A 15,741-nucleotide genomic window follows, 5' to 3' on the forward strand; every position below is an offset into this window, starting at 1 on the left:
GCCTTGCCCAGCTCCCGACTGGGGAGTAAGCTGGGGGAAGGGCCATTATCAACAGGACCAGCTGCTCTTCTGGGGGCGGGAAGGGAGTCACGGAGGATGGAGATAGGCAGAGGGCGTGGCTCTTGCCTGGATTGTGCGTCCCTCTCCAGGGTAGAGAATTTGTATTCTACCCCTGAGACTGACATCACTGATGTCAGGGGAAAGGAGGTGGGAGTGGGGAGGGGGGTGTGGAGGGGGGAGGTTTTTGTTGAGGAGAGCGCGGCCGGAGAGCAGAGCTCCGGGACCCAGGTGACCGGGAAGGCAGGCAGCCCCAGCGGCGGGAGCAGCCGGCAGCAGCCCAGGCCCAGGGACCTGGGACAGGGGTGGGGTGGGAGGGGGGCTGAGGGGAGGACCTGAAGGGGGGCGGCAGGGCAGGAGGGACCCCTGGAGCCCTGCCGCCATCAGAGATCAAGCTTCTGGCATCAGGGATCTTCGGACCCAGCAGAAGGATCAGCCTCAGGGGAGGTGTCTTCCCCAGGGAAGCCAACGAGAGCTCCACCTGCCCCACATCAGGAGTGGGCCCCTCACTGACGCTGCTGACAACCACACCAGGCCCCTAACCCCTCAGTCTCCACCCCCTCACGCCCCTCAGGCCCTTTCCCCCACCCCCACTCCTCTCTGTACCCTCAAGCCCCCACCCCACCCCCCAATCCCACTCCAAGCCCAGCGCCCCTGCTACCACCCTAGCCCTCCAGGTCTCGGCCACACTGACCCCTCCCTGGGACATTTGCCCAGGTCTCTGGGAGGGGGATCATTTGTTTGGGCTATGCCCCCTGGCGGCTTGACACCATCTGCCTAGACCCCTGACCCTGGCCCTCAACTTCGGGGCCTCCTTTGTGTGAAGAGCACCCTCTCTGCTTGGCAGCTCGTTTAGGGGCCACTGAGAAAGCCAGCCCCGGCTGGGCCCCCGGCCCCCATCCCTCGCCTCCTTGCTGGGCAGCTCCCCCTGGCCTGTGGGCCTCTCCCTGCTCCCCTCGGCCCCTCCTCCTGGGCCGCCCCGATGAAGGAGCCGGATGCCATCAAGCTGTTTGTGGGGCAGATCCCGAGGCATCTGGAGGAAAAGGACCTGAAGCCCATCTTCGAGCAGTTTGGCCGGATCTTCGAACTGACTGTCATCAAGGACAAGTACACCGGGCTGCACAAGGGTGAGGGGTCCAGCCAGGCTGGAGAGGCTTCAGGGGGTGGGATGGGGGGCTGGGCGGGGGAAGAGTGGCTGGAGCATCGGAAGGAGCCGAGCTCAGGGGTTAGAGAGGCTGGCTTGAAGAGAGCTCAGCTAGAGTGACCAACCAGGGGGCTCCAGGACCAAGGACTGCCGAGGGCCTCTTTGGAGTGAAGACTTGTCAAGAGGGCTGCAGAGATGTGGGTCCCAGGGAGTGGGGGGTCGGGTTGAACTCAAGAAATGACTGAGAAATGAGAGAGATGGTTTGGAAGATAAGGAGCTGGGCAGGTATGTGTGTTTGTGTGTGTGTGTGTGTGTGTGTGTGTGTGTGTGTGTGTAAGACCCAGACTCCAAGAAGCCTCAGATAAATGTTGGGATGGGGGTTGGGACACAGGGTCAGGTGCTCAACCTGGAGGAGTGGCGATGCCTGGGCAGGACAGCCAGGGCTGGAGGGAGGGACCTGAGGAACAGGGCATGGAGGCAGAGGTTGGTGAAGTTCAGAGAGGAAGGATGCTCCTTGGGCCTGTCCCATGTCTGGCTCAGCACAGCCGGCCAAGGGCCCAGACTGGGAGAGCTCCAAGCACTGGGATCCCAGGGGCTCATTCCCTCCTCCCCTCCCTCCCGCCCTCCCTCCCTCCACCGGGCCCAGGGAAGAGGCACTTCCAGGGAAGAGGCACTTCCGGCTCACTGCTCCTCTCTCCACCCTCCACCTGCCTCCTGTGGAGTTGAGGAGCGCTGAAGGGAGGAGAGGGGCGACGGTGACCAAGATGGAGGGAGGCAGACAGAACACCTCACACTCACATGCTCCTCCCTTCTCCCCCAGCGCCCCATAGAGCCCCATCTCTGGAGGGCCCCGAGCATCCTCCCTCTCCCATCACCACGAGCACGGAGGCCTCTGGTCTCTGCCCCACGTCTGGGCAGGTGTCGACCCCTGGCCAGACACCTGCTGGCCCCAGCACATGGAAGACAGCAGAGAGGGAAAAGCTTCCTGGTCCTCAGGTTCCTGGGGGAGGGGAGACCGGGGACTCACCCGCACCCTGTCTGTCTGCCTGTGGCCCTCCCCAGGATGTGCCTTCCTGACATACTGTGCCCGCGATTCAGCCCTGAAGGCCCAGAGCGCCCTGCACGAACAGAAGACACTGCCAGGGGTGAGTCTCGCCCTCCGCAGGGCCAGCAGGCTGACCGCCACCCGCCCAAGACCCTGAGCACATTTCCCACCCCCTCTGACCAGGAAGTCCCTCTGTCTGTCCTGCATCCCTTGTTCTGGCCCTGAATGCATGCATTTCTTACCCAGCAGAGTAAACGTGACATTCACCAGGAGCAGGCAAGCGCCTTCCCCACTACCCAGCCTGCCTAGGGGGCAACACGGGGTGGGGGGCTTCACTGAAATGGAGGTGTCAGGAGAAGACTGTGGGTGCCAGGTGTGGGTCAGGGTGAGCAGGAGGCCCCCAGGCACTCTTTTGTGGCTCTGGAGAGGCAGCCTGGGTGACGGGGAGGCGGGGGAGGGGTGCCCACGGCCTGAGAACAGGCAGCTGGTGCCTGCTGGACTGGCATCTCGGAGCTAGTTTCTGAGCTCAGACAGCTCCCCCTCGGATCGCCCAGGAGGAGCCCCAGGGCAGTAGAGCAGACCAAGACCCGGGGCCGGGGAGTGGCCGATGTCAAGGTGGACTTTGAGGCCTGAGCCTGCCCAGTGTGATTTTAGGGAGGCAGAGGCGACGCTGCTGCAGCCTCCCGCCTGCGAGACCACAGCTCTCCCTGTCTCTTGCTCTTAGCTGGCCTTGCCGGTTGTCCTGAACCTGGGTGGGCGACCGAGGGCAGGAGTCAAGGCTCTCAGACTGCCCCCTGGTCATGGACCTTGGGCAGGAAGGCTGGCCTCCTCCCTCCCTGTATCTGCTTTCTCCCAGACCTGGCATCCCAGGAGGTACTTCCTGAGACCCAACTCTACCCTTGCCTTCAGCAAACATTTGCTCAGCCTGGCTTGAGGGCTGGGCACACAGCTCTCCAGGCCTCGACTCCTCCCCGTATGTGGGAAGTGGCGCAGCATGCCTGTGGGGTCTCTCCTCCCAGGAGAGAAACAGACAACGTAGATGGGGAAAGGAGACCATCAAGGAAAACGAGAACCGCTTCAAAGCGCCCCCAGCTTCAATCCCTTCATAGGGCCAGGACCCCGCCCTCCATGGCCTCAACCCTGGAGTAGGGCTAGGAAAGCAAAGCCAGACCTCGCCCCCAACTGTCTCATCCCAGTCAGTGGCAAGAACAGCATGGCCCGTGCACGTGTGTGAGCAGGCTCGGGATCCAGGGCAGGCGTGTGCTCCTGCACGCACGCATGTGAGCACCCAGCAGGCCAGATGTGTGGGGGTGTGGGCACTACCTCCCTGGGAAGCCTGGTCCCCATCTGGTCCCAACTTTGCCTTCTCCTCCCAAATCAACGTTTGGTTTTCTGTGTCTCCCTATCTTGAGGAGGGGGGAGGCCCCCCCAGAACCCAGAAGGGGTCAGGGGGAAGAGGTTGAGGCAGAAAAAGAAAGCCGGGAGTGGGGACTGGAGTGAGGGGCCTGGCTCTGGTCTGTGTGCGGCAGCCGGGGCGTCTGCACTGTCCAGCTTGCAGCTGCCTGCGTGGCTCAGGCAGAGCTCCGTCCTGTGCGCAGCTTGGGGTGAGGGAGAAGGGCGCCCAGGTTAATGATTTCCTAGCCCTGCTCCCGGGCTCCCAGATGGCGCTGACCCTTGATTTTGCCCTTGCCCAAAGGGACAGAATCCAGAGGCACCCGGAAGCTTCCAGCAGGAAACGAGGGGTTCCCTCCTTCAAGGGGGACCCCCAGAGTAATGGCCTGGAGGAGCAAACCCAGGGCAGTGGAGGGGAGCAAATGTCCCACCTGATCCCTTGTGTCCCCGCACTCGTTACCCCTGCCTCACCCCTAGTCTGTGTGTGTGTGTGTTTATGTGTGTGCGTGTTTATGTGTGTGCGCGCGCGTAGTGTGTCAGCTCCCGCACACTGCTGTCAGGAAGTCCTTCTTATGTCCAATCTTCAGGGTCTGTTTTAGTAGGGCTGTTCCGCCTCTCTCCTTTCTCCCCAGCGCTGTCACCCCAGAATCTGGAAGATGCCACCATGTTGGGATGAGAGAGAGAGAAAAGGGGCTGGGCCTGTGGCTGTTGAGTCTCATTCCCTCTTCCCTCATCTGAGAGCTCCCTGGAGCAGCTCTGCCACAGATGCCTGGATCTGTCCCGTGAGCAGGGTGTGGCCTCCTGGAGGCCGTGACGAGAGGGCCACCTGTCTGGCCTATCTTTGCCCTGCCACTCAGGACAAAAAATCCTGACATGGGCCATCCCCATCAGCTTGCAGCAGGGGAGGTGGCTCCTGGGCCCACGGAGCGGACCTGTCTGTGACCTGGGACACTGGAGCCAGGAGTGATAGGGCTCCAGGCCTGTGCCCATAAGAGAATTAGATTTTGTGAGGATGATGAACTCTTGCTGGAAGTGAGGGCTGTGCTGTTGGTGAGAAAGCTGGGTGCACAGCGATGCTTGGTGGGTTCGAAATAGTCCCTGCTTCTCTGGGAAGCCCTGGGGAGGCGCCGTCACCTGGTGGGTGGTAGCTAGGAAGGCGAGGCGCCACCTTGAGCAGGTTGCCAGGTAAACAGGGCACAGCTGCACTCAGGGGAGGGGGCAGGTGTGCCCGAGCAGAGCTAACAAAGCTGAGCTTCCCACAGGAAGCACCGGGCCAGGGAGGAGGCTGGGGCGTGGGGCTGGCTGGGGGGCCCCCGCGTCAGCGTGATCCTTGCCTTAGTCTGTGTACCTGTGCGTGTCTCCGTGTTTAGGGACAGGCTATTTCTGCGCTGGGAGGGAACAGCATCCTCTCTCTCTCTCTCTCTCTCTCTCTCTCGCTCTCGCTGCAGAACCCCAGGGGGCCGTGGAGTGGGTTAGTGCCAGGCGCGAGGATGCCCCCACCTTGTGACCCTGGTTCTGATTCTGATCTTGTGGCGTGGGGCTTCCTGTGCGGGAATCTCCTGGTCGCTCCAGCCAGAGTGCGGGAGAGCGGGAGCACAAACCCGAGCAGCTGACCCCGTGCCTCGCCTCCACCCACACACACATCCCTGAGGAGATTGAACCTTGGATGGGATAATCCTGGATTGCTGGGAGATAAAGTCCTGGGGGGAGGGGAGGGGACAGAGTGGCCAGAGGATTTGTGTGACTGTGACCCTCCCCCACCAGCTGCGCTCAGGGCCCGCGAGGTGGGGGCGGGGCCTCGGGGATGAGCATCCTTTGGGGTGGGGCTTAGACTTGATCCCTGCTAACTGGCAGGCTCTGATAGCTGGGACAAGGGTCAGGAGTGACACAGGGACAGGGGCAACAATTATTTCACACCTGTGTGCTAAGCGAGGTGTCCAGACGCTAGAACACTGGAGTGGAAGAGCACCTGACTACAGGCGGCCTGATCTGCCCCCTCGTTTTGGAGATGAGTTGGGTCCAGAGAGAAGTGGTTTGTCTGAGGTCACCCCTCATGAGCAGTCCTCAAAACCAGCTCTCTCGACTCCCAAGACAGGGCCTCTCTCTCTAGAGTACCTCCAGCCCCACCCTCTGAATGAACGGTTTACTGTATTTGAATTTTTTTGGTCTGTGGACCCGGGACTGTCCCATCATCCTATGAGTGGGGCGACCAGATGTGGCCCCAGCAGGCAAAATCCTGGATACTCACAGCAAAATGTGCTCAGACACTCAGTTCTCAGGCCTCGTCCCCCCGCTCCAGTGCCCACAGGGCTGCCCACCCTGCTTAGAGAAATCAACCTGTGGGAGTCATTCCCAAGTCCTCTCACCAGACAAGCACATGGAGAGTGGAACTTGGAACTCCTGCCTTCCCACTGAAGGCTGAACAAAGGGAGACACGGCAGGGCTCGGGACAGGGCAGCGCTTTGCAGGGAGGATGGCGGAAGAGCATGGGGTGGCCTCTGCTCCTTGCGGTGGGCTCGGCCCCCTCTGGACACCAAGGACTTGCTCTGGAGGAGGGAGGAGGGAGAACGACAGTGTGGGCCATGCAAGGCCTGCTCTGCTCACCTCCCTCCAGAATCAGGGAGCTTTCCGGGGCCCTTCCCCCACCTCCCAGCCCCCACCAACTCCTCCACCCCAGCATACCCAGTTCCCACCCCCTCCCCACTCCTTCTCCGGGTGTGTGGAGCAGCAGAAGTGATGACGTCACCACGGTCGCCAGGGCGACGGGGACGGATAAATCAGGCTGAGTGGGCGGTTGCCATGGTGCGCATTCTCCCGTTGCTACGGAGACTGGGCATCTGCTCCCTTTGTGCTGCCCGAGTGCCTTCCCCCTGGGGTCAAGGGGTGTAGGGGGGCAGAAGGAGAGGCAGACACACCTCCAGGGGTCAGAAGGAAGTCGGGGTTTCTGTGGGGTCTCCATGGGTATAGAGTCCCTCTTGGGGCTTCATCATGGGGTAGCCTTTATGGCCTCCCACTTTGGAGAACTGAGGCAGCTCTTGGAGTAGCCTGTTGGTTGGGCTCTGTCTCAGGATCGGGGTCCTGTGGGGAGGGCCCCTCTTCTATGCCAGTGGGAGCCACATCTGCCCCTGGCTCAGTTGTCGGGGGCTCCGCCTAAGCCTTGGGTATTTCCCACAAGCATCCTCCTGGCCACCCTCTTGCCCCACTGTTTCTAATCCCCAGCTCTAATCCTATATGGGATCAGGCCCTGTCCTTTCCCTCCCGTTGGGAGTCTAGAAGCTGGGGAGACACCAGGGTCTGGGTCTGGGTCTACCTCCCTTTGGCCAGGGGAGAGAGAGGAGGTTCCCCGGCAGCTGCCTTCTCTTCTCTCCTATAGATGAACAGGCCGATCCAAGTCAAGCCAGCCGACAGCGAGAGTCGAGGAGGTAGGTCCTGTACCTTTGAACTTGGCCCTTCTCTTCCCAACCCTAGACCCAGGACTTGGCGTAGCCTTTATTGAGGAAAATAAATAAATAAATAAATAAAAACTCTGACAGTTCTATGAAGGGTTCCTGGTCGAGGTGGGGATTGGAGGCAGTGTAGCTAGAGGGGGTGAGAGCTGGCCCATTGTAGAGATGGCAAAACTGAGGCCCAGAGTGGCCTGTAGGTCCTTCAGCACTGGGATGAGCACTGTGTACAATCTATACCCCATTCCCCGGCTGTCACCCTCTACATCCCCTGGGTCCTGGGGTCCGGAAGTAGCGTTAGGAGTTGCAGGGAGGGAGGTGACGGGGCTGAGAAAGCAGCCAGGAGGCCCTGAGCACACCCCTCCTCCTGTGCCCTCCCCACCCAGAAGACCGGAAGCTCTTTGTGGGGATGCTAGGGAAGCAGCAGACAGATGAGGACGTCCGCAAGATGTTCGAGCCCTTCGGGACCATAGACGAGTGCACCGTGCTCCGGGGGCCCGACGGCACCAGCAAAGGTAGCCCCGCCCCGCCCCCTCCCGCCGCTTCCTCCCGCGGGCGGCGAGCTCCCAGGGGGCGCTGTGCGCGCCCTTCTCCTCCGGCATCTCCATCTCTCCAGGCTGCGCCTTCGTGAAGTTCCAGACCCACGCCGAGGCCCAGGCAGCCATCAACACCCTTCACAGCAGCCGGACGCTGCCGGTGAGCCCTGCTCCCCTCCCTTGGGGCTGCCTTTGCCACCCGGGCGCTGGCCGAGAAGGGTGCCAGTCAGGACCTGAGACTTCATGCCGAAGGAGTGTTCTGGCAGGGGAACCCCTCACATTTCAGATCGCCTTCCCGCTCCTAGGGCCAACCCGCGTGCTCACTCGGTTCCTTCCCCCTCCTCTCCTGCCGCCTCCGAGCCTCAGCCCTGCTCTCTCCTCCCTTCTCTTTCCCGCACCTGCTTTGCTGCGACCGTGGCCCTGAGGTATTCGGTTGATCGGATGTGGCCTCGTGAAATGACCCTGGGCCCCATCCGGCTCTGGGATTCCAGGGTTCTGTGACAATCCACTTTGGCTTTAGTTTGGCCCAGGCTGAGGTTCACATGTGAGACTTCCTGCCCTGAGGCCAGGGGCTGGGGAGGCTTGGCGGTAAGGGAGGCAGGGCAACCGCAAGGCAGGAGCCGCCCAGGGTAAGCTGCCCCTTATGCCCAACCCCGAAACCTCACCCCGGCAGAAGGCCCTCCGGTGCCTGGTGCCTGGCTCACACACCTCCTAGCGCAGGCAGACGTGCTGTTAAAATCTCCCCAGTGGACACAGGCATGGTGAGGGTTCATAGGCACCACGGGGAGACTCAGGCAGGCTCTCCCAAGAGGCCAAGCCGTCAGGGTAGCGCCCAGGCCAGTCCCAAGGGCTCTGGGGAGGGGCACCTCCGCTCCGTGCCTCTGACCTGCATGCGGGGTGGGGGGCCGGGCCCAGGGTGCCTCCTCCAGCCTGGTGGTGAAGTTTGCTGACACCGAGAAGGAGCGCGGTCTCCGGCGGATGCAGCAGGTGGCCACCCAGCTGGGCATGTTCAGCCCCATCGCCCTCCAGTTCGGAGCCTACAGCGCCTACACCCAGGCCGTGAGCACTGACCCTCCCGGCCCCCTGTGTCCTGCCTCCATGCTTCCAGCGCTAAGGCTCAGGGAGGGAGGGAGCTGGGCCAGGGTGCGGGGAGCTGGCCCCACTCTCTCTCCGCCTCCCCCCAGCTCATGCAGCAGCAGGCGGCCCTGGTGGCGGCTCACAGTGCCTACCTCAGCCCCATGGCCACCATGGCTGCCGTGCAGATGCAGCACATGGCCGCCATCAACGCCAACGGCCTCATCGCCACCCCCATCACCCCATCCTCAGGTAAGGCCTGGGCGAGGTAGCAGGGCAAGGGAGTGTTGGCTGCAGGTGGGGTGGGGAGGGGGCACAGGGCTTGCTTGGGGAAGCCTGGAGGTCCGGGAGGGGCCGGGGAGGGGTCAGAAGGCAGCCTGCTTCCTCCCCCAACGCCCCGCCCCCAGCCCTCGCTGACTTGTTCTCTGCATCTCTGTGTGTGTGTGTGTGTCTGCTTCTCTTCTCTGTCGCTGTCTCCTCCCTAGGAACCAGCACCCCTCCTGCCATCGCTGCCACGCCCGTCTCTGCCATCCCTGCTGCCCTGGGCGTCAACGGCTACAGCCCGGTGCCCACCCAGCCCACTGGGCAGCCTGCCCCTGATGCTTTGTATCCCAACGGGGTTCACCCCTACCCAGGTGGGGCGCTCTGCCTGCCCAGCCCTGCCCCAGCCACCACTCCCATCTCTGGCGGCATGACGCACCTCCCCTCTCCAGCCTTGGGGTTTTGGGGTGCTTCCTCCTGCTCTGACATCCTGGGCAGGACTGCGCCTTCCCGTGCTGGGCCCGACAAGCTAAGGGTCAGATCCAAGCCTCCCCAGCGCTGGGCGCACCCCTTCTTCCCACTGCTTTGTGCATTTACATCTTCTCATTGCACACGCCATGCCCAGATGCGGCTCCCCAGCCTCTGCTCTGAGAGGTGCGGGGGGAGGGGCGGTTCCCGCTGTGGGCCAGGCCACCTCTCACTGTCCTGTGCTGCTCCCTGCAGCCCAGAGCCCCGCGGCCCCCGTGGACCCCCTGCAGCAGGCCTACGCGGGGATGCAGCACTACACAGGTGAGGGCCGGCCCTGGCCCCTGTCTTGGGGGGGAGAGGTGGCAGGAGGAACTGAGGCCCACACGAGGCTGGGGGTGCATGGCTCCCTGCCAGCCACCCACCCCAGGCTCGGCTGGCAAGCCACCCATGTGCGGGTGAGTCTTTAGGGGCAGAGCAGCAGGGGCCAGGCAGCTCGTTGCCTGGCAGCCTCCCAGCCCCATCGATGCTGTTGGCTGGGCAGGGCAGGGAGCCGGGGTTGGCTGGAGGGGGGGCCCTGGAGTCTGGGCAGTGTCACCGGCTCTCTCTGTTCTCCCCACGCCAGCAGCCTACCCGGCAGCCTACAGCCTGGTCGCACCTGCGTTCCCGCAGCCTCCAGCCCTGGTCGCCCAGCAGCCCCCGCCACCTCCGCAGCAGCAGCAGCAGCAGCAGCAACAGCAGCAGCAACAGCAGCAGCAGCGAGAAGGTGCCAGCCAGGGCCGGGCCCTCCTAGCCGAGGGCCTTCCAGGACGGGCAGGCCCTTGTTGTGGGCTCCGGGACTCCCTCTTGCCCTGCACCAAGGCCAGCTCTTGCCCCAAGTGTGGGGCTGGAAGCGGGTAGGGAGGAGGGGCTGCAGTCCTGGCCCACACTGTTGGGGACTGGGATTGGCGGCTCCTTCCGGGCTCTGCTTTCCCTGGGACCTTGGCTCCTGACTGGGCTTCCAAAGCCCTGAGCTCTTCCTCTGTCTCTGCCGCCACCCAGGCCCCGACGGCTGCAACATCTTCATCTACCACCTGCCCCAGGAGTTCACCGATTCAGAGATCCTCCAGATGTTTGTCCCCTTTGGCCACGTCATCTCAGCCAAGGTCTTTGTTGACCGAGCCACCAATCAGAGCAAATGTTTTGGTAAGAATATAACAATCCAAAAAAATTAAAGACGGCACGTTTTCTCTTTTTTGGGGGCCAAACTCCAAATCTGGTCAAGGTTTGATACATCTGAAGGCATTTGTGGTTGCAGTAGGTCTTATATTTCATTGGCTAAGAATATGTGTTTTTTCCCTCCTCCATTTTCTTTTATTGAAAAGCAGGGGTGGGGGAGATGTCCTACCTGCTGGTTCACTCCCCATCTGCTGCAACAGCTGGAGCTGGGCCAAGCCAGAGCCGGGAGCCCTGGGCTCAGTCTGGGTCTCCCATGTGAGTGCAGGGACCCAAGTACTTGAGCCATCGCCTGCTGCCTCCCAGGAAGCTGGAATCTGGGGTAGATGTGGCACTCCAATGTAGGATGTAGGCACCCCACCACTACCACCAAGTGGCATCTACTTAACTGCTGGGCGAAATGCCTGCCCCCAAAGAACCACTTTTTTAAAAAACAGTATTTATTTTAATTGAAAGAGTTGCACAGAGAGAACGAGAGGCAGAGAGAAAGGTCTTCCATCCACTGGTTCACTCTCCAACTGTCTGCAATGGCCAAAGCCGCGCTGATCCAAAGCCAGGAGCCAGGAGCTTCTTCCAGGTCTCCCACGTGGGTGCATGGGCCCAAGGACTTGGACCATCTTTCACTGCTTTCCCAGGCCATAGCAGAGAGCTGGATTGGAAGTGGAGCAGCCGGGTCTCAAACCAGCGCCCATATGGGATGCCGGCACTGGAGGCAGCAGCTTTACAAACCACTATGCCACAGCACTCGCCCCTTAAAGAACCATTTTTAAAAAGATTTATTTATTTGTTTGAAAGGCAGAGTGAGAGAGAGAGAGAGAGAGATCGATCTTCCATCCTCTGTTTCACTCCCCAAAGCCAGGAAGCAGAAACTGCATCCTGGTCTTTCACATGGATGGCAGGGACCCAAGAACTTGGGCCATCTTTTGCTACCTTCCCAGGTGCATTAGCAGGAAGCTGGGTCAGAAGTGGAGCAGCCAGGACATGAAGCAGCAGCTCCGGTATAGGATGCCAGCTTTGCAAGCGGCAGCTTCACCTGCTGCACCACAAGGCTGCCTATTCAAGAACCATTTTTGGGACACTCAGCATCCCATATGAGTTGCTGCCCAGGCCTGTCCTTTCCTCCAGGAAAATCACAGCTTCCTCTTTTCTCCTTATTAGCTGGCCAAATGCACACTTCACGAGGTCTGCAATAGGCTCACGGCTGCGGCTGTTTGCTTTCCCAAGCAGACCTAGCGAGCAGGCTCTCATTGCCTTCTCATCTTCGATAGGCTGTTTCAGGAGAGAAAAAGCGTTGTCGTCCTCCCTGCTTCAGAAGCCCTGAGGTTCTGGCAGTGGTGGAGGTCCGGTGTTCACAGTCCTCCAAGCTGAACTCAGGTTCAAGTCTGAACTCAAGTTCACAGTCCTCCAAGCTGCAAAGGAGGCTGGGAGGAGCGTCCTAGTTTGTGTGAGCTGGCCTGGGTTCATTCACTCAATGTGTCAATCCCCAGATTCCCTCTGAACACTCCACGTGTTCGAGGCAGCTCCCTGGGCACTTCTGGGCGAGAAAGTAGGGTCATGCTGAGGAGGAGCTGGGGACGGGCGCCGGATGCATGGCCAGGCCTTACGCCCCTCTTGCCTCAGGCTTTGTGAGCTTCGACAATCCGGCCAGCGCCCAGGCTGCCATCCAGGCCATGAACGGTTTCCAGATCGGCATGAAGCGCCTCAAAGTCCAGCTAAAGCGGCCTAAGGATGCCAACCGGCCCTACTGAGGGCCCCAGGTGGGTCTTGCGCCCGTCTTGTGCCTTCTCCTTGAAGCCCCGCCCACTGCAGCCAGGCCCCGCCCACCTACTCCCTCCCTGGACACCTAGCAGGCATGGGGCAGCTCTCGGCTGTTCAACTCTCAAGTTTCTCTCTCTCTCTCTCTCTCTCTCTCTCTCACACACACACACACACACACACAAGAGCCCCAAGTCTGTATGTATCTGTGCCCACACCCCAGATCTTTCCCAGTATCTGGTCTTGTTTGTCTGGTCGGTGTCCATCTGTCTGTGTGTTTCTTTCTGGTTTTCCTTTGGGTTGGATTGGAATTAGGGGAGTAAGGGGCCGGTTCCGGGTATCGGAGGGCCGGAGGGTCACTGGCTCCAGGAATCTCCGTTCCCCTGAGAGGCGGGGCCATTGGGTCCCCACTGCCCTGGACTTGAGGGTAAGGTTTTAGCTCAGGGAGCCACAGACCCAGGGGGCGGCAGAGCGCGCACAGGCCCCACCGGGGAGCACCCGTCTCCAGGACTCTTGGGAATTGCTGGTTTAGGAGGAGGTTGTAATGCAGCACCACCTGTGAATTTCCCTTGGCCCGTCCAGTCCACGCCATGGCCAGCCACCACTCCAGCTTCGTGGCCACAGAGCCGTGAGCCCTGCTTACTCGTGTTGTTTAACCTCCCTTGGACCATACCCCTGGAAAAGCACAACCCGAGAACAATACCCACGTTTTCTGTTTCTCCCCTTTCCCCCCCAATCCTGGCTGCTTAACTCCCCCAACCCTGGGGGCCCCCCCAGCCCAGGGCCCGTGTCCATTGTCGGCTGAAGCCCCCATCCCTGGACCCCTGCTCCGGGCCCCTGTAAGTTGCATGGAACGAGCGTGTTGTCTTTGGAGCCGATTGTTTGTTCTCTGGGGAGGGGGCCGCGGAGGGAAGCGCCCCCCAGCCCAGGGTCAGGGCCGGGGGCAGCTCGCGGGATGTGCTTGGTCAACAGTGGTTGGTGACTGTGGTCTGTGTTCTGTGCACTTCGCTTTCTTTGTTCCTTTCCAAAAAGGAGTGAGAGCCCTGCCCAGGGGCGGGGGCCATCCCCCGAGGCCGCAGCGCTTGGCCCCGCCCCTGGCCCCGGCCCCGCCCCCGGCCCCGCCCCGGGCTCCGCCGCTGCCTCCTCCACGGAGGCTCCCTTCTCTTCCAGGTGGCTGTCTCCCTGCCACGCGCACGCCTCCCGCCCCTCCTCTTCCTCTCTCTGCCTGCCTGTTGTCCCATTTCTTTGCCTCTTACCCTCTAGGCCTCTGTCTCTTCCGGTCTTTATTTTTCTCACGAGCTGTTTAAGTGTTTCCCCCCTGATGTCCTTGGTTTTCTGGAATCGTGTACCCCGGCCCTCCCCGGCTCCTCCGGCCTGCCCCTTGCTCTCATGGCTGGGGAGGGCCAGCCGGTTCGGTTCCTCAGGCAGCCCGTCCCAAACGATGACCCCCGGCCGGCCGCCTCTCCATGCAGAGCCCGCGGCCTGCAGCTGCTGCCGCCTCCCCATTCTTCACCCGTCTCCTTCCTTCACAGGTCCCGAGATGCCAGAGGAAAGAGCGCCTCGTACCCTCTTCCCCCGCCCGGCCCTGGCCCTCTGCACACCTGGCCTGGGCCTTGACGGGGCCGGGGGCACAGGACGCGGGCCGTTCCCACCGCCGAGCCTCTCCGACAGGCCGCGGCTGCGCTGCCCGGCTCCAGGAGCCTGTTTCTTCCCGGGTGCCTTCGTGGCCTTTGCGAGGGAGCGAGGAACAGGCTAGAAGGTTCTGGGCTGTCTGCCTTCTGCTAGGGCTCCTGTGACCGCGGGCTTCTGGGCCGGGTTTGTACTGCCTCCCCTCCAGGGGGCCTGTGCTGGCTGTGCAGGCCCGGGAGGGCAGGGGGCTCCTCCCATGGACTCCCGGGCCCACCCCTGCCCCAGCTTCTTTCCTGAACTAGGGGTTCCCCGGAAGCTGGCTCCCACTCCCTGCCCCTCTCAGCTAGAGGTAGGATATCCCTGAATCCTGGGCTCCCAGCCCTAAAACCTACTGCCTCCCCCAAGGGCCCCCCTAACGAGGGTGTGGGGGAGCCCTGAGGGCTGCCTCTCCGCCAGTTAGCCACAGAGACCCTCCTCCTTTCATGAGGAAAGGACCCTCCCCCGAAGCCCTAACAATGTTTACAGTCTCTGCTGGCCCCTCTGTGTACATAACCACTGCGCGACCCAGCCCGGCAGTGGGGGCGGCGCTGCCCTCTCTCTCTTTCTCTTTCTCTCTCTCTCTCTCTCTGGGAGTTGAGACCACGTTGCCCTTGGAGTTTTTTCTCACTCTCTTGGTTTCTCCCTTTGCTCTGGGGGGTAATTGGGTACTGGGGAGAGGGGTGTGGGGAGGGATAAAGGGGTTTATTACCTGATCATTTTCTTTAGGAAGAGGTTTTAAGGGAAAAGAACATGGGGTGGGGGTGGGAGTGGTAAGGGGAGACTGGGGAGTCAGTTTCAGACGATTCTCTATGCTTAACTTATTTATTTATTGCATTTTACTTTTAAAGAGTTGGTCTTTTCTGTCTAAATAAAGAAAAACTTTAAAAGCATCACGTAAGAGTCTTGGAATTTGGAGAGTGAGAGATTCACCCTGGGGAGGAGCAGAGAGGAACAGAGAATGAGGGTTGGGAGAGAAAATGCTTCTGGGAGGCGTGGCCCTGGCTGGCTGGCCAGCCATCTATGTATCTATCATATATATATCGATTTATCATCTCTCTTCCTATCCATGTATCTATCATCTAACTATCATCTGTGTCATCTATCGTCCATCTATGTGTCTATTTATCTATCATCATCTATCTCAAAGGCAAAGAGACAGATCTTCCATCCACTGATTCACTCCCCAAATGCCCATACCAGGGCTGCGCCAGGTCTACAACCCAGGTCTCCATGTGGCAGGGACCCAAGTACCTGAGGCATCATCTGCCTCCCGGGATGCACACTAGCAGGAAGCCAGAATTGGGAGCGGAGCTGAGACTCAATCCCAGGTACTCCAGTAAGGGACGTGGGCATCCCTGCGGCATCGACCCTCCCCCCAGCCCTTGTTTAGGAGCAGTGTTCAGGCCTTGTGTTTGCTCAGAACTTTGGGATCTTGTTCTCTTGCCCTTGGGGTTTGGATCTAGAATGTTCTGCAGGGTTGGGCACAGCTGGAGAAGATAGCAAGTGAGCAGGCCTGCCCCTCTGAAGGCGGAGGACTTGTCTCACAGGCCGGACCTCCATTCCTGTGCTGCTGGGGCTACTGGGAGCTGGCTGCAACACCACCACTCGTGAACTGCTGCTCGGGTTGTGATTCTGTTCCAGGCTCCAATGTGCATGCCCTCATTCAACCTCCCAGCAGCCCCATAA

General features: G+C 61.0%; 1 protein-coding gene across 5 annotated transcripts; it reads left to right on the plus strand.

The window, feature by feature from the left end:
• Positions 1–242: 242 nt before the first annotated feature.
• On the plus strand, positions 243–14,945 carry CELF3 (CUGBP Elav-like family member 3). Of its 5 annotated transcripts, XM_051856084.3 has the most exons (14): positions 243–288; positions 1,079–1,184; positions 2,264–2,346; positions 7,012–7,060; positions 7,468–7,596; positions 7,698–7,777; positions 8,533–8,676; positions 8,802–8,943; positions 9,177–9,326; positions 9,676–9,741; positions 10,043–10,183; positions 10,459–10,602; positions 12,253–12,389; positions 13,920–14,945. In XM_051856084.3, the coding sequence occupies exons 4-13, from the start codon at positions 7,012–7,014 to the stop codon at positions 12,378–12,380; spliced, it is 1,173 nt and encodes a 390-aa protein (XP_051712044.2). In that variant the 5' UTR covers positions 243–288; positions 1,079–1,184; positions 2,264–2,346; the 3' UTR covers positions 12,381–12,389; positions 13,920–14,945.
• Positions 14,946–15,741: the final 796 nt, after the last annotated feature.

The sequence above is a fragment of the Oryctolagus cuniculus genome, chromosome 7 (assembly GCF_051225735.1).
Source record: "Oryctolagus cuniculus isolate XC-2025 breed Fujian yellow rabbit chromosome 7, ASM5122573v1, whole genome shotgun sequence".
NCBI lineage: Eukaryota > Metazoa > Chordata > Mammalia > Lagomorpha > Leporidae > Oryctolagus > Oryctolagus cuniculus.